The sequence below is a fragment of the Chelmon rostratus genome, chromosome 6 (genome assembly GCF_017976325.1).
Source record: "Chelmon rostratus isolate fCheRos1 chromosome 6, fCheRos1.pri, whole genome shotgun sequence".
Taxonomy (NCBI): Eukaryota; Metazoa; Chordata; class Actinopteri; order Chaetodontiformes; family Chaetodontidae; genus Chelmon; species Chelmon rostratus.
Genome location: NC_055663.1, coordinates 2,661,277 through 2,687,066, shown reverse-complemented (window position 1 = coordinate 2,687,066; position 25,790 = coordinate 2,661,277). Strand labels below are relative to the sequence as shown.

At 42.4% G+C, this 25,790-nt stretch overlaps 2 protein-coding genes across 2 annotated transcripts; both read right to left on the bottom strand.

Moving 5' to 3' along the window:
- Positions 1–262: 262 nt before the first annotated feature.
- On the bottom strand, positions 263–16,631 carry trabd (TraB domain containing). The gene is made up of 10 exons (XM_041939717.1): positions 16,566–16,631; positions 15,955–15,995; positions 15,537–15,603; positions 8,240–8,406; positions 7,203–7,343; positions 6,013–6,123; positions 5,777–5,916; positions 3,189–3,361; positions 2,686–2,782; positions 263–2,571 (listed from the first exon to the last, which is right to left on the bottom strand). The coding sequence occupies exons 2-10, from the start codon at positions 15,976–15,978 to the stop codon at positions 2,400–2,402; spliced, it is 1,092 nt and encodes a 363-aa protein (XP_041795651.1). The 5' UTR covers positions 15,979–15,995; positions 16,566–16,631; the 3' UTR covers positions 263–2,399.
- Positions 16,632–18,618: 1,987 nt separating this feature from the next.
- On the bottom strand, positions 18,619–23,269 carry panx2 (pannexin 2). Its single transcript, XM_041939774.1, has 5 exons — positions 23,041–23,269; positions 20,527–21,632; positions 20,213–20,348; positions 19,462–19,644; positions 18,619–18,938 (listed from the first exon to the last, which is right to left on the bottom strand). The coding sequence occupies exons 1-5, from the start codon at positions 23,267–23,269 to the stop codon at positions 18,619–18,621; spliced, it is 1,974 nt and encodes a 657-aa protein (XP_041795708.1).
- Positions 23,270–25,790: the final 2,521 nt, after the last annotated feature.

Sequence of the window (25,790 nt, the reverse complement as noted above, 5' to 3'; positions counted from 1 at the left end):
CTTAATAAAAATATAAAATATGAAAAAAAATCTGTTTACCTATTTATTGTAAATTGTCTTCAGTTTGTTTCACCTCTTCATAAGAATGCAGCACATAACCAGCATCCGAGTGACAGTTAAGTAGGATCTATCTGTCTGTCTGTCTATGTATCTGTCTACATGCACAAACACATCTATCTTCCATCAATCATTATCAGTGAGTGATGTAATATATTGCAACAGGGTTAAAAAAAAAAAAAAAAAAAAGGCAACGATAGTTTTCTAAAAACCTTTAATAATTCATTACAGAAGTTAGGATTCAATGTTTGGTTTGGCAACAAAGACAATACCACACAAGGGTGCAGGGACAAACACATCTTGACAAATACAGGCATTATCTTGGCAATTCTCAAATGTGCAAACAGTAGATGAAATCTTTGGAAATGTTGTGGTAGGGAAACAAACATAATGTTTGACTGTATTACACTGCTGAGGGACTGAGAGGGATGACTACATTGTTCATCCACTTTTTCAATATCCTGATCTCTGACTAAAGCATAATAGGAAGACTCAAAATCTGATTTAGTTTAATAACTAACTTGAAAGTGGTTTATTCATGTCTGCAAGAAATGGCACTGCTTCATTTACTCAGTCTCATATTAGTTCACTGGACCATTTCTTCACAAATTACAGCCAGTAAATGAACCTCTGCCATATCTCTTATAAATACATTAAATTATTCGAGAACTGTACACAAAATCACTTAAAATTGACAAAATCTGGAAACTGATGTCAGATTATAGATGAAACCATGTAGACATCAAGAAGATGTTGTATTTCTCGCGACAGCTCTCACTTAACAAAGCTCCAGGGGTGTCATGTAGCCAGTTTTTACTTTTGCAACAAGAAGCTCCGTATTATGGATACAGGTCAGTGCCTCAGAAGAGGAGGCAATCCGAGGGTCAAAGGCAGCAGTGATAGCAGTGTAAGGCTTAACCTCAGTATTAACAATATCAGCTTCGCTCATAGTAGTCCAAAGAAGTGCGTAAAAAAATTCCCTTGATGGGAATTCCACTGAGAAATCATTATGGTCAAGTCCAATCCTTAATTTAAGGGAAACATTCAAGTTCATTATTATCATTTAAATCCTCATTTTACAATCCGACTGGCAAATGATAATGCATATATCATAAAACTACAAACACCTGGTGCACGCGACAGATGTTTACTTGGGAAGGTTTTCAGAGATGGCCTTCTGTATAAGATGCATATTTTTGTGTCAAGTATGAACCCTTACTCAGAGACAGAGCCATTTAAACCCAGTTTGTGAGGGTGCCTCATCGTGGAGCTACAATCAAATGTACAATTTATAAGATAAATACTTTTCTCATCCTGAGGCACTTCTGAGCCTGTCCTGCATAAGGTCTCTGCTGAATGTATGAGTGAATGTAAAATGAAGGGGCAATGGTACTGTTTCAACTGAAGCCAAGACAACACAAACTACATGGTCTCTACTTAGGGCAACAATAAAATAAGCCTACCATATAATTCAATGAAGACAGAATATTAGAAACTTGCACTTCCATCATTAGCCCTTACTGCTGCAATATGAGGCACTTGTCTGTTGACGTAGGCAGCACTGTGCACATGGGAAATAAATCCTTATTATCTTACACTATTCCTGTATGAAGAAAATGCATTTCAAAGAGATTTTTCAGGAACTAAGAAAATGATGGTCAGCCTTCCAAATTGAGACTTTTTTTATTTTTTACATTCATTCAATGCAACAACTACAGAAACTGAAGGGGTGCCTAAATTATACTTTTGTAATTAGTTTATTTCAGTTAGGTAAAGTTATGGATACTGACATGTTTTACTTTCTTTTCCTTCCCATAGACTGCATGTGCAGTACAATTCTCTACCAGTCTCTTAATAAGTCCTGGACTTGAAAAGGGCCATTTACCAAAAATGCTGGTTAGCACCAGAATGGAGGAGGGAATAAGGAGACAGCATTAGAACAGAGTGCCTCTCACAAAGTGGCTCAGTCATATCAGGACAGATAATTCCAATGATACATGTCAAGAAAAATGTTGGTAAGTCATTTAAAGGAATGGTGGGGGAAATGCGAACAGGAATTACTGGCATCTGTAAACCTTACAAAAACCAGGATTTGCACAACATTTGAAAGAAAACAAGGAGTACTGTCAAGGTTTCTTTGGCAGTATGACCCTGCTGCATTTACAGGGACATTAATATGAGGTGGGAGGCTTTTAACCCCCTGAGGTCCTCCATAGTTCATAGCGTGGGCTGGTGAAACCATTCCTCCAGTCTCACCCTGTTTTTAAGGCCATTGGTGATAGATTAATTGTTTTAATAGATCAAAAGTTGTGTCACTGATGGCTCAGAGAAGAACAGTGGGGTCAAGCAGGGGGTGGCCGTAGAGTCTCCAGTAAAGCCTGGACCATAGGTGAAGACCGCATGGCTCTACCTACACTCCCACCAGCACGGTAGCAGACATACCCCAACATTCCCATCATGACACCCTTTATGACTGTGCACAGCACCCAGCCAAAACGTGAGGGAGGTGCAACACTGAGGAAAAGACAGACAGACACACTGAGCAGTTGTGGAGCTGGTGAGACACAGTTACAGTACATTTTTATTATCTGTAAAGTATCTTGTCAAAAAAAGACAAATATACTGTACCTCATGATTTCATGAATGTTGAGCTGCTTCTCCCAGTTCCGTTCGATGCCAGGGACATGACCCATCCCAACAACTCCCACCACCACAGCAGGCACTTCTGCAGAAGAGTATAAAATGTTATTTTACATCAACCTACACAACCACAGATTCTTTATATTTCTATAACCATGAATGAAACCACAGGTTATCTCTTGAATGAGCAAGTCACCAGTCCAAAAATATGTTTAAAAATAAATCATCCAGTACACTCAAAATAGATTTTCAGTATGAATGACAGACAAACAAGAACTGAATGTACATTAATTATCCAGAACAAGTGCACTGCTGAAAAACCACATGAATCACAGAGCATGAATTCCTGTGGTCTCACTATGAATGCAAATTCTAAAAAAAAGAAAGTCCCAGTTTCTAACAGTTCATACATGTGAAGGAGAAAGAACAGGATTAGGGTGCTACAGATTTACAAATAAGAACGAGGAGATTACACATGGTGCAATACGTACTCTGGGCATTACGGGGTGCCTCCACAGAGCGTGTAGCCTGACGGAGCGTGTGCGTGAGGTAGATATCTCTTTCAGCCACGATGGTCTGGTGGAGAGCAGGAAACTCGCCAATCATCTCTGACATGGTCTGCTCCAGCAGGTCCTTCTGTTTGCACTTCTCTACATCCTCTTTACTGAAAAATGACACACAGTTGCTGTTGGTCATGTAGGAAGGACATTTTTGTCTTCTCTTCACACAGCACACATTTTGCTTATACACAGACAGCTCATTGTGTTCCAAGATGGCGGCGCGTGCAGACGCAGCGGCTCGTAGCTCCTGTGTTTAAGGACCCCACCCTGCCTGACACCTTAAACAGCTTCTTTGCCCGCTTCGCCACATCAGGCAGCAGAGTAGCTATACACCTACCCTGGCTGGAGGAGCAGCACCAGCCCCTCATCCTGCAGCAGCAGGACACCAGGTGACATCCACCCTGAGGAGGATCAACACCCGCAGAGCTACGGGACCAGATAAGGTGTCAGGCAAGACTTTGAGGACATGCGCTGACCAGCTAGCAGGAGTGTTCCTGGACATCTTTAACCTGTCTCTGCAGCTGTCTACGGTTCCTGAGCGCCTCAAGTCCTCCACCATCATACCGGTACCTAAGAAGACATCCACCACCTGCCTGAATGAGTACCGGCCTGTTGCTCTGACCCCGGTAATCATGAAGTGCTTTGAGCAGATTCTTCTCAGGTACATCAGAGGCTTCATCCCCTCGGACCTAGACAGCCTTTAGTTCGCCTACAGAGGGAATCGGTCCACAGAGGATGCTGTCTCCATCACCCTGCACACAGCCCTGACCCACCTGCAGCAGCCCAACACCTACGTCAGGATGCTATTTGTAAACACTGTCATCCCAGACAAGCTGGCGCTGAAGCTACACGCAGTGGGTCTGCCTGCGTCTCTGTGCCACTGGATCAGAGACTTTCTCAGGGAACATAACATCATCCCCTCTGGTCCTCAGCACGGGCACACCACAGGGTTGTGTGCTCAGCCCAGCCCTCTTTACCCTGTTTACTCATGATTGTGCTGCCATACACCCCACCAACACAGTCGTGAAGTTTGCGGACGACACTACAGTAGTGGGTCTCATCTCAGATAACAACGAGACCCACTACAGAGAGGAGATACGCCAGCTCACCCAGTGGTGTTCAGCCAACAACCTGGTGCTGAACACAGGGAAGAGCAAGGAGGTCATTGTGGACTTCAGGAGGTCCAGGAAGATGGATCATTCCCCCCTCCTCATGGACGGAGAAGTGGTGGAGCGTGTGGACAACATCATGTTCCTGGGCCTCCACATCACATCTGACCTCTCCTGGTCCATGAACACCTCCCGCCTGGTGAAGAAGGCACAACAAAGGCTCTTCTTCCTCAGGAAACTGAAACCGGCTGGACTCTCCTCTCGGCTGCTCGTCAATTTCTACAGGGCCACAATTGAAAGCATCTTCTGCCTCAGTGTGACAGTGTGGTATGGCAGCTGCACGGCACAGGAGAGGAAACAACTGGCACGGGTGGTTAAAACTGCACAGGGCATCGTGGGCTGCCCCCTTCCTGACCTAGACTCTATATATGAAGGCTGGGTCAGGAAGAGGCGAGATCCATCACCACGGACCCCAGCCACCCGGGCCACAGACTGTTTGTACCTCTTCCATCAGGAAAGCGGTACAGGAACATCTGCACCACCACTAACAGACTGAGGGACAGCTTGTTCCCAAGAGCTGTCAGAGCTATCACCCCCAGCAGCCCCTCACTGGAGTGAGAGACTGTGAGGACTATGAGCCACTGCACACTGCACTTTTACACCTACACCTCCACCTTCACCTTCACCTTCACCTTCTGTGTACTTAACATTTAAGTACACACATGCTTAACTAACTGGTCAGCCATTTGCATTCAGTATATACATTTTTGTATATTTTTATTGTCTAAGTATATTTTCATTTCTGGTATATTTTTTATTGCATTTACAAATATGTTGGTTTATTTTATTCTAGTATCTTAATTTCATTTTATAATCTTTCTTATTATCTTGTTTCTAACATGGGGATTGCAATGCAAATTTCATTGATATGTCATGCTCAATGACAATAAAGGAGTCTTGAATCTTGAATCTGTATTATGTCTGTACTAAAGAAAGAGGAACAAACTAAACATGTGTTGGGATGAGCAAGGTATACATTTGTATTTTTTTCAAAATCATGTTAGTGTTTCCAAGTTTCTGAAACTCTTTTAGGGCTTCTTTTATTAAAATCTTTTCCACAAGATGTATACAACACTTGTGCTTCAGCATTTATTATTTTGTAAGGTTAAATGAGTATTTTTTACTGCCCGTTGGTACAAAATGAACACATTTTTGGGTGAAAGACTGGTCAGATTGGTTCCGTCCAATCACAAGTGTGGTCCCTTCTTTTCCATCATCTGAAATGTTGTGTTTTGTGAAATGTGCAAGATAAAGTGCATCTCTACTCATACTTAGTGTCTAATGATGGATATTGAGAAAGACAGAACACAACATTGTGTGGTAAAACACAAAGTGACAGTTCACTTTTACCTGATTGGGTCCGACAGAAAGCAAAGACCCCACGCCAGACGGGCCTTCTGCCACAGACTGAGAGCAGCAATGGCCCTCTTGAACGTCACAGGGATCGGCCTGTCTCCAAGGTGAAATTTACAGAATGGCACTCGTCCAGCCTGCACAACAAAAACATTAAGAATTTAAAAGAGAGAATAAAATAGCACAAAACTATCATGGACCTATGTTTTAAACTTAATTTTTGTGAGTTTTACCTCTTTGAAGGCCTCCCTAAACTCTCCTCCAGGAGCCATGCCGAGCTGCTCTGTGATGTGGGCTGAAACTTTGAGCAGAAGAATCTGCATCAGGCCAGACATCAGCCCATTCTGACAAACACAGAGGACAGAAATAAGCATTCAAAAAAACACAGATATTGTTTAGTTCTGTGCATTTACATAAACACACCTTCCCTTTCCAGCATAAAAACCCATATTCACGGCATACCTAAAGTCAACTGAAAGCTGTTCTTCAACCATTTGGAGTACATGCATGGTTTTATCCCCAGCAGTCAGAATCACTGTCAGTGATACTGGCATGGAGTAACAGAAGTTTGAACAGACTAAGTAGAAGGTTTACATTATTCATTTTTTATTTCAATATAATAATATATTTTGATTTCTTTATTGTAAAGCACTTTCAGCTGCACCTCTTGATTGAAAGGTGCTATACAAATAGAGTTTTTTAGCACTGACTCTCGTTGCCTATTGTCAGCTGTAGAGATGAAAATTAAGCTCCTAATTGGTCAAATGTGGTGTCAATCGAAAAGTCTAGAATGCTGCTGCCATGTTGAGACCAACAAGTCGCCTACACCTATGTGGTTACTGAAGTTAAAATGAAGATACATGGAAGATTAGCACGTCAGTGGCTAATATGAAGTGATAAAAACATCTTTCCGTGGATTATTATAGTGTTTTGGACTGAATATTGTAGTCGATTGGATTATCTAGACCTTTGGCAATGTCACGGGATCATTTTTGTCGGAGTTTTACCAATTGGTGGATTACTCTGTGACTTCATAGGTGAGATGCCTCAATTTAATAAGTGGTTGTTTGGACCTGCTGTTGTCACTGTATCTCAAAATGGATTGCATGAATCAGTTCACAAGAATCTAAACTTTCCAACAATTTATGGCAATTTAACCGCAGACAAAGTAATTCAACAACCCATGCCTGGCTGCCTTCAGAAGTTGAGTGCATGCTGCAATTCTTCCTATCACAGGTCATCACAAGAGCTGTTTCAAATTCCAAAACACCATGACTGCCTTGTCAGAATATACAGTACTCTCACTGTCTTTGTTTAACTTTTCTTTTCCCTTCTTTCTCCATTTTATCTTCTCTTGCAGATTTTCACAGTACCACTACTGTTAATCATTGCTGTTAATTATTCATCATTCTGACAGCCTGACCTGTTTGATGGCCTGCTGAACCTTATCCAGGTTGATGTCTTTGGCTTCTCTCAACAGTGTACTCTCATCCATCTTCAACATAGACACCCTGTACTGGCACAGCTCCACCACCACCACGTCTGGCTGCACAGCTCTGATCGTCTGCGCGAAAGAGAGAGAGAGAGCAGGGATGTAAGATGAGAGACAGAGAGAAAATAAAAGAGCATAAGAGAGTTAAAAAAGAGAGAAAAGGCAAGTGAGCAGTGATGGAGGAAGTTGGGACAAAAACAAATCAATGTAGACAAAATAAAATAATGCCAGCCTGATTACAACTAATCATCACCTAAAGGTGCTACTCCACAGCACATATTCACATTCACTGAGTTACTCCATCACCCCATCACATTTTTAAAAGGGTGTCTGATGGCAGCAACTGATGCCACACAGCTTGCATAATTGGTAACCCTCCTACATTCACCTTAGTTTTCTTTACATTTAATTTAATTGACATCCACATTGCACATGCAGACAGCAAACAAAAAGGATGACACATGCCTTTCGTTTCATACAACACATACATATTTAGCATAAGATGACAGTACATAGTTTCTATTTGTAGTGTGCACACACTGCAGTTTGTCTATTTAGTTTGTCTAAAGTTCTGATGGTTTGTTTTTTGAGTTACCAGTGTTGAGGGCCTGTCTGCTGCTAGAGGGACATCAGGCCAGACCGGAGCAAATTGTGCGACTGCTGGAGCAGAGCTGCTAAATGCAAGAGGTGGCCAATTGGCACTGTACCAGGTGCCTGCAACATCGGGGGGAATTTAGAATGTTTAATTTAGGATTTTCTTCATTCCTTAAATTATAGCAGTGGTTTTGGTGTTTTTGTTTAGTTCTGTTCAGTTGACCTCTTTTATGGGCCCAAACCTTTATGTACTGACTTTTTTTTCTTGCAAACAAATAATTTTTTTTGTGGAAATCCACCTATGACTCCTGATGGCTGCCTGCTTGGTCCCTCACAAGGTGTAAGTGGTTCAGTGTATTGTACAAATCACTCACCGTGGCCACATCCTTTTTGCTGCTGTCACTGAAGTGGGCAGTGCCCACCAGGTAAAGGAGGCTGCCATCAGGAGCATTAAGACAGGTCACTGTCTCTGGGAGCTTGGGGGACAACTGGCGGCGCTGGGCTCGCAACTGCCAAAGCAGCTCCATTGCTTCGCCATCCGCTAGACAGGAACAACGAGAGTTACTGAAGGACCAGAAAAAGAGGAAAACTGCAGACTCTGATGTCCTACTATATCTACTATGATAAATTAAAGGAAGGATATATATATATATATATATATATTTCCATTTTACAGCTATTTTGTATAGTCTTATATTCCTGTTAGATGCATTAGCTATAGTTATAATATTTCATGATAATAATTCACACAAGCAGTATCTTTGCTAAAAAGACAACTTAAGTTACAACTGTTTAGTAAACTACAGACAAATCAAAGGACTATATGCACACCAGAAAAAGTACAGAATATATGAGTTTCTTCCAGAATCTATGGATCTGGAAAAACTGAAAATAGTCTGTGGCTATGAGTTACAAAACCCTTAGCATATGCATTTACATCAGGAAGAAACGCTTTCTTAAACGCACAATATGTCATTTCTGAAACAAGGGCTCTCTCGACCCAAAAAACGAAAACAAAGATTTACATGATGACATCGTGATGTAGCATGGGATCATAGGAGTTAGATAGATAAGACTTTATTAATCTCACAATGGAGAAATTTACTCTTACAGAAGCTATTCAGAACACTTAAAAAAACACTGGGCTGGTGTTGGGAATAGTCCATCTGGGTGTGGGGGTGCAAGGGGCAGGTGAAGGTGGTCTGGGGAGGGGGGAAATGCCCGCTGGGCTGGAAATGTGGGAAGGGGGGGCTAGCGCTGGCAACAGTTCGTGTGGGTGGGGGAGCAGTGGGCAGGTGAAGGTGGTCTGGGGTTGGAGACATGTGAAGAGGGGGGAACAGTTTAATTCATCCGCCCAGCGCTGGTCTCCATCAGCTGTCTCTCTGGAACTTTCTCCAAATCTAGAGATGTTCTTCAGTCCTCTCCACACGTCCCACGTGTTGTTCTGGGCCAGCTTCTTCCCATAATCCTTCTCGGCCCGCCTGATCCACCTGGTCTGGAAACAGTCCCGCAGTCTCTCATTAACCTCCTCCGTCCACACTTTCACAGTCCTCTTCTGCACAGGTTCCTTTTGCAGCCTGGGTGGGAATTGGGGGGGAGATGAACAGGGTTGTGATCAGACCACCCACAGTGGGGGAGGGGGGCGGAGGTCTAAGCGTCCTTCACATTCGCATACAGCAGGTCCTGTGTTGTATTTTCCCTTGTATGACACAAAATATTGTGTGAATGTTGGGAGAGAGGCGATTGAGAGAATCGTGATTGTAGTCCCCACTGATCAGCAGCTGGGCCTGGGGATGGCGTGTCTGGATCTGGCTGACAGCGCTGTGGAGCCGCTCACACACGGCCGAAGCCTCTGCCGAAGGAGGAATGTACACGCAAAACACAATGACACGCGTAAACTCCCTCGGTAGAGAGTACAGCCGCATGGCCACCACAAGGAGGTCCCGTGTGCACAGCTGTTCCTTCACATGCACGTTCGCCAGGTTGCACCAGCGCTCATTCACATACACCGCCAGCCCCCCCCCTTTCTTCTTACCGCTCTCCACCACACTCCAGTCCGCACGTGCGAGTGTAAATCCATTCAGGGCAACCATAGAGTCTGCTATCAGTCCATTCAGTCATGTCTCTGAGAAACACATAAGGCTGCACTCCCAGTACTTCCTCTGCTGCCGGGTTAGCACAGCCAGCTCCTCTGTCTTCTTACAGATGGAGCGGACGTTTCCCATGATGACAGAGGGAATACAAGTCCTCCACTTCTTTCGTCCACCTCTGCAGCCTCTCCTTTTACTCTGTATCTCCGCGGGGACAACAGGCTTGTCCAAGTACAGCTAAGAAGGGCTGCACAGACTAAGGAGTTCTTCATGTGTGTACGTGGGACGCTCAAAGCTGTGGCTGAATCCAAAAGGGGTCCCAGACGGGGATCCAAAAATAAAAAAAACAGTGCCAAACAAAATTAAAGTGTAATAAAAGTGAGTTTCCCACAAAAGAAAAAAGGAAAAGTAAGAAAAAAGGGGTCAGAGCAACCACAACCAGCTGATGGTCATCCAGCAGCATCTTGAAACTTGTCTTCATACAACCACCACTGCCAACGAAAATCTGTTGTGACTCAGGTTTTTCACGGATGAGGTACGTATTTAAGTTTTGCTCACGTTATCTTTACACACATTCACTGACCTTCTTCCTCACTCTCTGAAGTATCATCTGGTGTTTCCTGGGTCGCCAGTGCAGGTGACCAAATGAAACACACCATTACCTTCAGTTACACATTTCTCTGGGTTTAAACATTGTTGGAAATATTTGAGATAATCTGCAATACAATAGGGCAGCTCTATTATGGCAGAAATAATTGTGACTATTTTGATCAATACTGAGATCACGATTATTTTACACAATTACTCGTTGACTTTGGAAATATGATGCAAAGTATAATACAACTGGACAAAAAATGCCATAATTAAAGCGGTGGTTTCACAGAATCCTCATATTCGGTTCTGTCTCTGTGATACATCTGAGTTTTCTCTGACACATTCAATATTGACCGTGCTTGGCGACCAGCTGTCAGCTCTGGACACATTACACACGCATGGTCATCACTGTAGAGAGCCGATACATGCTCTGCAAGCATGCAAGCCATATGCTTACACTCTTATTTGTACAAAGTTTTGGCACTACTACAACAACAATCTCCACCTGCTCCCCCAACATAATTGTGTGTGTGTGTGTGCATGTGATGTGCACACCTGCGTGCCATGCAATATCTTGTCTAACAGCTGAATTGGTTTTACCTTTCTTATTGACCAAAGGCTCTCTTTCTGTCATCTTGGCTCAAGCCGAACTCAATATGCCACAGTCTGGCTGAGAGTAACTTTGGGCTTTTGGGGGGGGGGGGGGAGAGCACCGCTGTAAAGGAAAGGGGTGTACTGGATTTATAACACAAGACGAAATGAGAGCATCATTGTGAAACAGAATGTAGCACGATAATAATTTTATCTTAATTAACTTGCTTTCATAATCAGTGGAAATCAAAACTGAAACTGAAATTTGCCAGCATGGAGGTTATTTTTCTGTCTTTATTATGCAATAATCAGGTTAGGTTTAAAACCAAAACTTTCCACACTGCAATCAAAAAATGTTTTGTTGCAAGCAAGAATAAATTTGTGATCAAAAATGTATTAAGGCAAATCAGAATATTTTGCTTACAACCCATGAAGGGTACACTGCTGCTCACCACGATGCTCTACCATGCGTAGATCTACAGTACTGGCTACAGTACAACCACCTGCATGCATGCTTGTAGCGAACATTACCAGCTGTACCCTCATATCCAATGTCACAAAAGCTTTAAATCTTTCCTTTTCCCCTTTTTCCTCCTTGGACCAGTCCTTAGTTATGCCATTATAGAATTAGACTGCCCGGAGACTTCCAATGACACACCAGCTGCCTCTGTTCTTCTCTCCCTCTCCATCTGTATGCTTCATGTTCTTCTAAAGCATGTCACTAACTTAGCTTCTTCTTCGGAGTCTTTGTGCTTTCTCGTCTAGCAGGTTCCCATGGATAGTGGTTGAACCTGGATTGTGGATTATCTCCTGCCGTGGCCCTGCCTGACATCCACTGCAACTGCTATTACTATTAGTCATACTTCCATTATTATTAAATTCATAGTGTTGTATTATGTAGATTTACTATCTGTAACAAATAAGCAACAGATAGTATATCACATATATAAATATACCATATATGTATATATGGTATATTTATATCACATATATAAATATACCATATATGTACAGTGGGGCAAAAAACTATTTAGTCAACCACCAATTGTGCAAGTTCTCCCACTTAAAAAGATGAGAGGCCTGTAATTTTCATCATAGGTATACCTTAACTATGAGTGACAAAATGAAAAAAAAATCCAGAAAACCACATTTTTAAATAATTTATTTGCAAATTATGGTGGAAAATAAGTATTTGGTCAATAACAAAAGTTCATCTCAGTAATTTGTTGTATACCCTTTGTTGGCAATGACAGAGGTCAAACATTTTTCTGTAAGTTTTCACACACTGTTGCTGATATTTTGGCCCATTCCTCCATGCAGATCTCCTCTAGAGCAGTGATGTTTTGGGGCTGTCGCTGGGCAGCACAGACTTTCAACTCCCTTGAAAGATTTTCTATGGGGTTGAGATCTGGAGACTGGCTAGGCCACTCCAGGACCTTGAAATGCTTCTTACGTAGCGACTCCTTCATTGCCCAGGCGGTGTGTTTGGGATCGTTGTCATGCTAAAAGACCCAGCCACATTTCATCTTCAATGCCCTTGCTGATGGAAGGTTTTCACTCAAAATCTCACGATACATAGCCCCATTCATTCTTTCCTTTACATGGATCAGTTGTCCTGGTCCCGTTGCAGATAAACAGCCCCAAAGCATGATGTTTCCACCCCCATGCTTCACAGTAGGTATGGTGTTCTTTGGATGCTTCTCAGCATTCTTTCTCCTCCAAACACGACAAGTTGAGTTTTTACCAAAAACTTCTATTTTGGTTTCATCTGACCAAAGGGAAAGTCAAAATCAAAGCACTTCATGATGCTGGATGGTCTTTGAAACACACAGGGCAAGACAAAGTGTTCTCACAGTGTGGTCAAGTATGCCTTGGAGTCAATAGCAGAGACTGCTACTTATAAAATAGGTCAAGGAACAGGCCGAAATCTAAAGCTATTTGAAGCAGATGTCAGGCACCTCAAGATTTCAAGTACAAGAGACAGAAGGAGGACCACTGCTGATCTTCAGAGATTAATTCTTCTAGATCGAAATCTGAGAAAGTCTCTTGAGTGACCATAAACAGGCGACTGAAGGAACAAGACTTGAAGGGAAGAACAGCTGCTAAGAAGCCATTATTGAGGCTTTATCCAAAAACACCTAAAATTTGCCAAGGAGCACAAACACTGGACTGTAGATGACTGGAAGAAGGTACAATGGATGGACAAGTCCAAGTCCAAGAGTCCAAGAACTCTTTGGTTACCATCATCATGTTTATGTCCGCAGAAAAGCTACAGAATGTTTTGATGCTAGATGCATTGCACCCACAGCGAAACACAATGGAGAATCTATTATAGTATGGGGTTCCATTTGGGGAAACAGCATGGGCAAATTAGCTAAAATCGACGGCATCATGAGTCTACCACAACATCTTGGTGCATCACTGAATCCCTTCTGGATTGGACCTGATTGGTCGTGGGTTCATATACCAAGGAGACAATGACCCCATGCATACTGCAAAGCTGTGCAGAGACTATTTGACCAAGAATAAGGAATCTGGAGTACTGGAACCGATGGACTGGCCAAGTCAAAGTCCAGACTTGAATCCTTTTGAACAGTTCTGGGATTTACTGAATTCAAAAGGAGATCGCACAAAAGTTTACAAAGTAAGTCTCTGGGAACAGCTAGACAACCTCTCCACATGGACTCTCACACAAGCAATGGACTGGATCTCAAGAACATCATATGCTGACACTCGCTTTCCTTCAGAAAGGCAGGCTCGCAAACTTTGCCAGGGACAAGGGCATCTACTAAGAAGCCTGTATCAACCATAACAGTCATTTCAGATGAAAGGAGAAGCATGATGCTTGACTGCCTAAAGGTGTTCCACAATGCCTTCATAGAGTGCACCATGTGTTGCCATGCCTACAATGGCCTTAAAGGTGTAGTAGGACGTGTATGAAAAGAAAACTTTACACTGAAGTAGCAGAGAAGACAGCACTTAGGAGCACAGCTCTGGCGGTCAATGAGTCTATCCCTGAATCTGAAGATGTTGTCATCACATGGGCTCCTGCAAAAGGTAAAAAAAAGCCAAGATCAAATGAAAGTAAGATGACAAAATTAGAGCATGATTTCACATACACATACAATTTTAGATGTGCACTGTTGAGCATAAAGCTCAATTTGGAAATATGACATTTATGTTTCTTTCATGTATTAATGTGAGGAATGTTACAGTCTTCTTATCACTCCACATAGATCTGGTGTTTTCATCAGCTGCTATTACTGAATAAAATTGAAAATGTTTACAAAAACAAGTAAATGGAAACCAAGACAGCTCAGCTGGGGTGACACCTAAGACGAGAAAGTGATTAACATTCACTAAGCTTGCTACAGGCTGTTAAATCTATACAGTGCACCACCAATATAGCATAAACTAACATGAGATTGTTAAGGACACATAGTCCTGCTAACTAGTAACTACATGCACAATGTCATGCAGGCTTTTAGGCAGCCTGGGCACTTATCATTAATATGATGAGTGTATGACTATTGAGCTAAGGTAACAGCTACATGCTAACAAAAATAATTTTTTTAACCCAATACAACAGCACATATCATTGAACAAAAGCATCTACATGCACCAGTTCAAACAGAACAATCTTGCTAGTACTAAGATAGAAGTTATGTAAAAACGTACTTGTGCATTGGTTTTGTGTCTTCTCTGGTCCCGCTCTGTCTTCTCCATGGACTTTACTAAATGTAGATATTCCCAAACTGTCACTCCGTTTGAGATCGTCCAACAGAGACGTGTCTTATACTGTATCTTTCAGGATAGATCCCCAGATTTAGCTTAACAGCAAACAAAACTTTTGGATTTACAAACTTGGGAATTCAAAACCAAAATGTTTGGATTCACAAGTAAAACCTTCTCATTTCCACACAAAACTTTTGGATTTGCATTAACAAATTTGTCAATAGTTTTGTTCTCAAATCTATTTTTGATTGCAGTGTGCAAAGCTTTGCTCTCAAACCTCTCATCCATTTAAGACATGATAACACAGAAATGTCACATATTGTGCGTTTATGGTATCCTGTGCAATTAGGTGGTGATAATCCACCATCTCCAGGAAGTAGCAGTACATCATCATGCTCTGAGCATGGACTAATTCTATGCTCTGTTCAAGAAAGAGATCTGCCCCATATGAAGACTTTCATTAGTGTGCCATGCAGATTTGCTATCTCAATTAACAATTGAGACAATAAAGAACAATGAAGAGGCTCCTGCAATGAACTGCCAGGTTGATAAACTATCCAGTCTCAGACAACTTCACACATATATAAGAGTTCATATTTAATATTATATAAAATTTGGCATATACTTGTCACTTGTCTCATGCATACAAAAAACAGCTTACAGAGCCCTGGAGGGAGACAAGGCAGTTCCTCTTCTGAAGGATCCTCTGATGGGCCAACTGACTCATCCTGTCAGACATCAAAACAGCAAACAATATATTAAACACAAGTCATGTTTACATCAACATAAAATTAAGATATTATTCCTGTTTAAGTTTAGACAGTTTGCAAGGCTGATTGCGCATAATTAGGTAACTGCTCAGGGCAAATTAAAACTGCACTGGTTCTAAAACAATTTAAGGAAGTTAAAAAAAGAATAACATCTGTGTTCTCTGTTTTTATACAAACTACATCACTCTTAAACACTCAAGCTACCCAGTGTGTCTGTCCCCTTGTTCCAGAGTGAGCAGGACATCATCAAAACATCAGTCAAAAATCTCATCTCTCACACAAAAATACAAGTATGTAACTGTTACACACCTCTGAATTGTTGTCTTGATCCATGTTTGAAAAACCGACAGCTGCTTGTGACAAAGGGCAGAATGAAGACATTCGTTACACTGAGCAGTGAAACGTTCATCGACAGCTAGGGACAGTACTGCGTCACTAACTGCTGACGCTGCTTTAAGGGCTGCAGACTTGTTTTAACACAACTAGCTACCAGTTAAAGAGCAGCAACGTTAGTTTTAAAAGTGGCGACTGTAACTGTTTCATTAGCATGAATCAAATAGGTAACGTCATCTCAGATAAGGCTGTCATGAAGACGTTATGTTGGCTACACAAGAGGCTTGCATAACTAAAGAAGTGACTTACCAGTGGCAGTGTTACAAACTAGCGTTAGCTAACGTCACTTAAAGGTACGGGACTGCATCGTTTACTAAGGGCTCACCGGTTTGGCTAGCTACTGGATGATGATAACAGCTAGCGTTAACTGTTTTCTCAAGCTAATGTAGGCTACAAAGCACGGTAAGAATTTCGTCAAATCATCGCCACCGAAACGGAATAATTTCACAACAAATGCTGACATTATCAAGTACAAAATATTTGGTAATATAGACGATAGATGTCTAAAAGAAATACAAACAACTTACCGAGCTAGCAAGCCCGTACGTCAGTGTGCGGCTCTCGAGTTGTGTTACTGCAAAGCGATGCTCTGCAACTGACAGCCGCAGTGCATTCTGGTACATGTAGCGTTAGTCATTGATGATTGGTGCGTGCACGTTTGTATATATAATGAGTATGTTTTTAATTTGTTGCATTTATAACATTTCACACAGAACAACTTAAATCATCTTTCCTAAAACCTTTCACTAACATTACGACTGTGATTTACCTCCGCGACTGTCTCGTGAAAATCTACACAGAAAATCTGTTATGGGCAGAGCTGTGTTACAACATTCAAGGGAACAGCCTCTCACACTTACTCGTGCTACAAGTCTTAAAGTGCTTTTGGATGCATTTAGGGTGCTGGACTAGTCTAAGATGGGAATTGTGAGCCAAACATACTCCTTCAAAGGTCAGCAACAATGAGATGGATTGTTTGTTATTTGCACCAACAGATAACTGGAAACTGAAGTGGTCCCCCATCACAAGTCGAAGTGCGTGTTGACTGAATGCCACAAAAGAAAACCTGACTATAGTATGCTTAGATCTACCCACATTGTAGGTAGGATCCCTGACAACGGCAGCTAATGTCTTTTACAGTAGATGTCATATTGGCATGTACGTTAGTGCAGACAGTTGCTTTATTAAAGTTCCTGTCGTTACATATGCAGCTGCAAGAAATGAGTATGGAGAGGTTGTGGTAGGCACCAATGCCCCTTGTCATCTCACTTGTTCCCTGGGAAAAATGCTAACATACCTTTCTATGCTTAGTTTTACTACAACTATTCATTATTCATGGCAAATGTCAACACAATGTGAGACAGGGCAGAACAACTGATACAAATTTAGACTCTGTCTGAGACAGCAGATGACAAACCAAAGATTAGTCATCATGTAATAAACCTTCCAGTGAGGAATGATTTAACATCTGCTCATCACTGTATTCACTTCACATCACAGCACTCCCATAAGAAGCTATCAGAACACAAAAGTCACACAGTTTACCAGTGAGTCCAGCTCCTTTCATCATGTTTGAGCTGCTAATAAAGTCTTCAAGGAGAAAACACCCACATCACTGCCTTTTTACTCGATCTTATAGATATCTGGTACCTATTAGACAAATCAGAGCAATATTGTAGTTACATATCACCCCACATTGGCATGTTCATCGTAGAGTCTGTTCCTGTGCTGTTCCTTTATATAATAAGCCAATTTACCTACTATTAGTGACATGCAAATATAGTCGAGTCAAGCTCTGATACACAATCCTAATCAATGGTGAAATGGCAATGATAAAGCCATGAAACGTGTGTCATATTTTACACACCCCACAAACACTGAGTCATATACAGTGTATACATGAATAGTGTTTTTTGAAATACAATGTTGTAAGCGCATACATTATTGCCACAAATATATTGTGATCTTTTTGCATATTAATTGTGCAGATCTCTACAACTGTATTGTGTGAGCTACCTTTCTACTTGGCTATTGGGATAAAGGGACAAAGCGTGATCATATGTGTTTAAAGTACATTTTGTTTGAAGCAATAAAACAGTCCTCTTTGCAAATATGCATCCCTAAGGTGTTTGTCATTTTTTTTTTAGAAAGATTACTCATCTCTCATTACCACTCATCCTTTTGTTAGGTCAGTAGAGCTGTTTGACCCTGCACTGTAGCACCCTGTTGAATTATATCACTGCTGGTTTCATTGGAGGGTGCTTAGCAGTCATCCTGAGACATGAACACGACATCATTTCCGACAGTAATACCCTGATCAATATTATCACATACACAAACTTTTGTCTTATATTCTCTAACTGATTTTCCCCTTCTAAATGTCATTTTGTTTTATGACTACTAGAGTCACGTATCATTTTGTCTCTGTCCAATTTCTGCCCAATCCACCCATCACAGGAGTGTGTGAGTTAATTTAAAGAGTGAGGTGGCTGTTGATAGGTGATTGACATGGTGGTCATGTGCGTAGACTGTAGTGTCGGGAAAAGAAATCTCAGTCAGCATTCCTCTTCCTTTTCTTCTTCAACATTCCCCAGCAGCGATGAGCTCCCCAGGTCTTTCTGCCAGTCTGTCTCTACGGTTTTCTTCATCCTCTTCTTCCTCAAAGAGAGTGTGATGCATACTCAGCAGCTGGTGTGTAGGGGCTCTGGCCAGGGGTGGTGGCTGACACTCAGGGTTATCCATCTGGGCGAGAGGCTCCCTTGTAGGAGGAGAGGACTTGGGACTGAGGGGGTCCTCGCTGGAGGGAGGGTTCGGGCTTACGCCATTTACATAAGTGGTGGTGGGCAGGGTCACTGTAGAAAAGGCAGTGTTGGTTGATTCTGGAGAGCATACCTTAGTTTCTGAAGAGATAAGAATGAAATGGAGGACAGTATGGATGAAGAGACAAGGAAGTCAGTGTAGGCAGTGTGTCCCCTTCTGTAAATCATACTCTTTCAAAGGTCAGCAATAATTGTAGGGAGACTCTGAGGATGTCCTTGTGTAGCATAATGAGATAGACTGAAAACTGAAACTGAAACTGAAAGTTAACACTCCGTTTTATTGTATTTCATTCCTAAAACATAGATTAATTATTAATTTTGCTTGGAATGTGCTCACATTTTGCATTCTGACTGGCCAGCATGGAAGGCATCTTTAGCAATATTTATTAAGCAAGTGTAAACTACCAGATATAACAACATGTGGTAAATAATCATACCAACTGTTTAGGCTAAGTTGTGGTTGCAGGGACATGCAAGTTACAGCTAGATGAGATTTGATGCTGCATTTGACTGTTAGCTGTAATTATTAAAATGGTTCATGTGAAGTGTGATCAATTCTTCCCTGGACCAGAGGGAGCAAGAGCAATGGAGGGATCAGACTTACCTGTAATTGCGCCAGACACGTGAACAATAGTGTGTGTGCCTTCAAGGTACACTGTATCCATGTTGTGCTCTGAGGGTAAAGGTTCTGTGGTGGCCTCCACCTTGGGCTTACGTATGGTCAGCATGTACGGGTGGACATCCAGAGAGAAGTTGCGAGTGTGCTTTTTGTCCATCCCACTTAGATCTGTGATGAAAATGAAAAGTCTTACTTAAAAAGAGGTACAACACAAAGCAAAAAGACAGCTTATCCCTCAAAAGTATGCTTATACCTGCCTTAACTGATCATCTATTTGGAGTTGTATTTCTGCCCATCTGAATAATCACTCTCATTTTAGCTCTGTTTTGGTCTCTACCAAATCCTGAGAAAGACATCTGGCTCTTTAGCAGCTAAATGCTCCACTATGTTCACAATCAAGTCTCTAACTTTTTACTGTTTTGTTGTGGTCAGATCGTGTTACGTGGGTTTATTAGACCATTTTCGCTGAACACAGCCTCCTGCTGAGTCAACAAAGTCAATGAAAGCTGTGAAAGTGAACCAAAACAATTAGCTGAAAGATGCTAAAAAAGTTCAGTTAGACTGAAAAGCTAAATAAAACAGCAGGCCTGTATGATCCCGATTGGTTGGTTTGTCACTACAACCGATCCATTCTCATATTGTCATTTGATCCATTGTTAATATGTGAATATTGAATATTGATTGGTACATTTTTAAATGAAAATGTCACAGACTTACAGTTCTTGGTACTGCATACCTTTTGTTGCAGGATGTTGTGTGCTCTTGCTATCCAGAAGTGGGGCAATGAAGCTGTCTGCCACTGTCTTTCGTCTGACTGGTTTGGGTTTTTCAGGCTTGGTGTTATTTTCCAAACGTGTCAAGGTAAGGGGTTCCTTCACAAAGGGCAGAAAACACAAAAACAGGTCATTAAATCACAGCATCAAATATGACCTGCTGTGTTCCAGTGAACAAGTTCTTGCAGTAAGCATCTTTCTGTTTCTAGAGGACAGTAGGTTTCTTTTTGCTGTCATCGATGCTGAATGAATGATGATAAATTGGAAACTGCCTTACCTTGAATGGCTGGGGAAGAGGATTTGAACTTGGGATCCATTTAATTTTCTTGCGGGGCCGTTTGATGACCAGCGGCTCCCCACCGATCTCTCCCACTCCAAGATCCAAATTAGGATCAAGTGTTTGTATTCCAGAGTCCCTCACAGTGGGTGTAGCATCGTGGTTTGACTGTGCAAGCGCAGCCAGCAGCTGCCTGACCACATTGTCATACATGAGGTCACTCTCATTGGTGATGAAATCTAGCCGGTTGAGCGACTTGATGTGGTCCCTGTTTTCATTACAGAACATGGCCAGGATGTTGATATCACAGAACTGAGACTTCTGCCAGCGTCGCCGTGTTTTAATACCAACTTTATGCAGTTTGTCAAATACAAAGTTGGACTTGCGCACCACAAACAAGTGCAGCAAATTAACCAGGATGATGAGGTTCATGGTGCAGAGCAGAGCAATATCTACTGCTGCCATGATACGCTGCAGCTGCACAGCAGGCAGCTTACAGTTGACCCTGAGCTTCAGCTCTGCATAGCTGCTAATGTCTGGGGGCTGACCCAGTGCACAGGTGAACTCATTCTGCCTTTGGCGGGCATAATAAGCGCTCAGATAGGAAATGGGGATGGAACTGAGGCAGATTATAGCCAGGTGGCGTGCCAGGTAAAGTTTAGCCAGAAAGTTACTTTGGCCTCGTCTCTCCAAATATTTCTCAAACAGGTTCTGCTCGGGGCTTTTCTCCTTCTCTGCATTTTCTATGATCTCCCTCCTCTCCCGCTCAGTAATGCCAGGTCCTTTAGATTGGATCTGCTTCTCGATCTTTGGGGCTCGGCCCTCAGCGGCTCGATGATAGCAGTTATCAATCTCTTGAAGCAGGAAATTGAGCTCTGAAGTGAGCCGTGTAGAGGCAAGGAACTCCCAGCCCAAAGCTGGAATGTACATAATTCCAGCAAAGGCCAGCAGGGCATAGGGTAGGAACTTGTGTTCAAATAGTGACGGCCAAAGGTCAGACTCCACACCAGGCACAGCATCCCGCAGCTCTGTCCAGCAGTAGCCTCTTGCATACAGTGCTTGGTCTCTGGTGAAGTTGTGTGGTGTGTAACAATATATGGACTCCTCTGAGGAAAGTACAGATAAAAAGAATTAGCCAAAACATTGTTTGTTTTGTTGTTGTTTCACAAGATGGATGAATATAAATTAAGAGTATTAGCTTATAGAGCAATGCTATGATGGTACTTCCTGGGTCTTATTTTCATAATTTCATTCATCACCTATTAACTAAAAGATTATTTTATTGGCAAGATCTGGCAATGTGAAACTCTACGACACACAATTTAACAACATGTTAAAATGGGGTCAGACAAACAGACAAAAATCCCCAGTTGAACAATTTCATCAAAACCACCTATTTGAAAATGGAAAAAGGTAAACATACCTGAAATATCTGTTGTAATCATCCATTGTGCTGTAAAACTGCATGTGCACACAACTACACTGAGCACTGTGAGTCCGAATCTAACCATTCACTAGTGCAACCGATGTTTTTCGATGTTATTTTACTTCCAAGTAGTGCTCAGATAAAATGATTCAACTAGGGATTTGTTGTCCCTCGTATCCATCACTGAAAATGCAGCTTTAAGAAATATCTGACCTCTGTTTTATTTATATTTCTACTGTATCTCTGAGAAACGTTCATGTGTTCAGCACAGAGCACTGTGTGTCTCTGATAATACTCACACAGCCTTTTGAAATTGGTTTAGGATTGCAGCACTGTTCACAAGTGCACTGACATTTGATATTACAAATGGTTACTATTTACATTTTTAACTTATTTTTTTAATAAAAACTTAAGAAAAAATATATATATATAAGTCAGTATGTATTATTTTATGTTACTTTTAATAAAGACAATATGTGCAATGTCATTGCAAATATCACAGCCACAAAGGGCAGGATGCTGACCTCATGCCAAATTATCTCCAAATTGTTTGCCAATGCCCTAAAACACCCCTGTGAGGGAATAATGAAGAACGTCTTCACACTTGCATCTTTCTGCTGCTAAATGCCCAGATGGTAAAGGCTGCTATGCAGAGAGTCTGACTCAGCAATGAACTAACCTTTCTCCTATCCATTACTTCCTTTTAACCAAACACTTTCCCTGTAATTCGTCCCCTCGTGTCTCCAGAATCTCTCTAGCTCTGTTTGCTCCTCTCACGCTCTTGCTAATGTTTCTTTTCCCTCCTGGCCCAATCTCATAGAAGAAACACTATATGCCTAACTCAAACTATACTGGGCATAGCTCATTTAGATCAACTTCCTTAACATTTATCACATTCTTGTGAGACTTTGGGTGTATCTGTAACTTTTGTTGCTTTAAAAGATACAAAGAACACACTTCACAGACCTGTACTAGAGTGTACCTGGTTAACAGCGATATGGGAGGTAACAGCTGCTATTGTAACTTAGACGTCCTTGCCTTGGCAGTTCCCTGTGAAAATGAACCCCCTCTAGTGGCATGAGTCTCACCTGCAAAGTTTCTTGTAAAGACGAGGGTGACCAGCAGGATGGGGATGATGACTGTCCCTATAGTAACAACACGATCAAAGGGCAGCTCCAGCTTGAGCTGCACCATTAGACTGGCCAGCGCCCCGCCCTTCTCATCCTGAGAGGACCCAGGCAGGATCAGCTCCTTCAGCTTCTCACCGGCAAGTAGAGCTGTGGCCATGTCTAAGTTTTGATCGAGGATGTTCTGCATCCGGAACACAAAGGGCACACGCACAACAACCTCCCTCTGGGCTGGAAGGGAGACCAGGCACTCCCTGCTGTCGTTAAATAAGTCTCACGCAGACACACAGAGAAATGTGTGGCCAACTTCAGCCTCCCTCACCATAGTTAGAGTTTTCTAGACTTTCCCACAGCTCTTCTCTTTTAGAAGAACTTTCAGACATAACTTTTAGAAGCACACTGTTTGCTTGGTCTCTTCTGTGTGCACCCTATGTTCTGCCCCATCTCTAAAGTGCCTGGCCTCAGTCCACACACTCCATGCAGCAGGTTGAGGAATACGACGAGTTTAGGTGGTGTCCTTGCAATCTCCAGGGAGGGTGACTGCTGGCTGAAGAGTTGTTACATGAGCTTTGGTCAGAAGAAGCTCTGACCAATACTTTCCTGAAAGACAGATAAACAGACATGGTGGTATAGTAAATGCATTTTTGTAAAGGTACGGTGTACAAGATGTCATTTCTGGAAACATGTGTACGATAGATAACCAGTGCAACCATCTTTCAAGTCAGCGGGATGTCTTGTCATCAGAGTGTGTGTTTGAGTGCATGTATGAATACGCACATTAGCATGCATATGCTTGTCCAGCAATTGTGCAGGGTTCAACTGGTGCCTGCTGCATGCTCATTTCACTTGGAAGGTTATGTGAGTGTCCTTCAAGAGGAGCATGAATGCATCACCCCTTCCCACCAACAATCCTCACCATCACCATCATTATCACAACCACTATTCCCTCTGCCCTCCTCTCACTTTCCTCTCATTGTGCAGACACACAGCTCATCCATGACATCCTTAAGAGCTAGTCCAGCACTGAAAAGTGTACTTAATATCGAGGAGTGGAACCTTGAGATTGCAGCTTCATGAGTGCAGGGGACAATTAGCATACTCCGGTCAGCACTATAGCGCTCTCACTCCCATGGTGAGAAAGATAATACTGAAAGGGTTTATTCGAAACATTATTCAAGGCTGCATATAGTTAATGCAAGGCAACAAGATGCCCCTTGTGGGATAACATAGCATACCATACAGATTTTTCACTGTTCTGTCCACATACTGCCTAGTGACAGCAGAACATTTCCGGCACTCAGCTCGAGGCTGCACTGTCTGTCAACCGCTGGCTCTGCTCCAGTCCAACAGATAATGCCCTTCAGTTGGGTGATGCTACCAGTGTTTGGAGAGGGAAATCCCACATTCTTTGGCTACTACAGTTTCCCGCTTGGCTTTGACCGGTACTGGCGGCTACAAAGAGCAAGAGCTGAGCTCCAGGAGCTGAAAGAGAGGAACCCCATCCATTCATTATGAATTAGGCAAAAGAGGGAAGAACTTTCAGTGCATATAGATATGATACTTGTTCTCACATACATTTTAGACAGATGTAAAGGAATACAATAGAAAAGAAAAGCACAGTATCCTCACTGCTTTCTCACTTTGACTAGTCAGTAAGTCCCTATGGGATCACTGCAGACATATTTCAGCAGGGTGAGGAGATCATTATGTCCTAGTTAGCTCGTGTTGAGCTAGGATGCCCCTCGCCGCTGTCTCCTAACGGCTCTGTGAGTGACACTGGCAGCATTGTAAACCAGGAGGACCACATTTCCATCAGGGACGTTGGATTGCGGTGATTGCCTCCAGACGACGAGCCGTTTCAGCACCTGAGCAGAGATAGCTCCCGAATAGCCAGCCAGCGGCGAGCTGCTAAACATCAAGTGTAGACAGTGTGTGTGTGTGCGTGTGTGTGTGTATGTATGTGTGTGTGTGTAGAGAGAGAGTCACTAAGATGCTGAATACCTGCATCAGCTGTCTACCTGTTCAAAAGGCTAGCACCGGAAAAGCCACACTGTGAGCCATGTGCATACAGTGAGGGGAAACTACAAAAATCCACTCACCATGTCTCGCTTCATCTCCCGGCGCAGTAAGAGTTAATCTGCAGTGCGGACGAACAGCTACAGCATGTCTCAGAGCACACCGGTTTGTTCCGCCCCCCATCCCATCCTCTCATCTCTCCGCCCTGCCTCTTCCTCAGGAACAATGGACGATGAAGTAGCGCGTTAAGATTCTTTAATTCATCGCATCGCCTCGCTTTTCTCCGCGCGGTTCACTGGATGAACGTAGAAGTGTTGTGTCAGCTGAGCAGAGATGCTGAAAAATGAGCACAATCATGCAGAACTCCATATCCTACTTCTTTACATTATATATTATATATTGCTGTTTTACCATTGAAATATTACAAAAAAAATCATAAACAGTTTTTGGATATTAAACTGACATTTGAGAGCAATAAGGAATTGTCTTGTTACGACTAAGACTCAGCTAAATCGTCTGATTGGATGACTGCAGGCTACCACTATTCAAAACAGTCTACAACCTGACTACAAGGCACTGACAGGCTTTTACTTTCCAGCCTGCCCATCATCTGTGATTGTGGAACTGGCCAGAGACACCTACAAACAACGAATGGAAACATTTCTGGTATTCAAATTCACTGGGTGTGGCAAGCA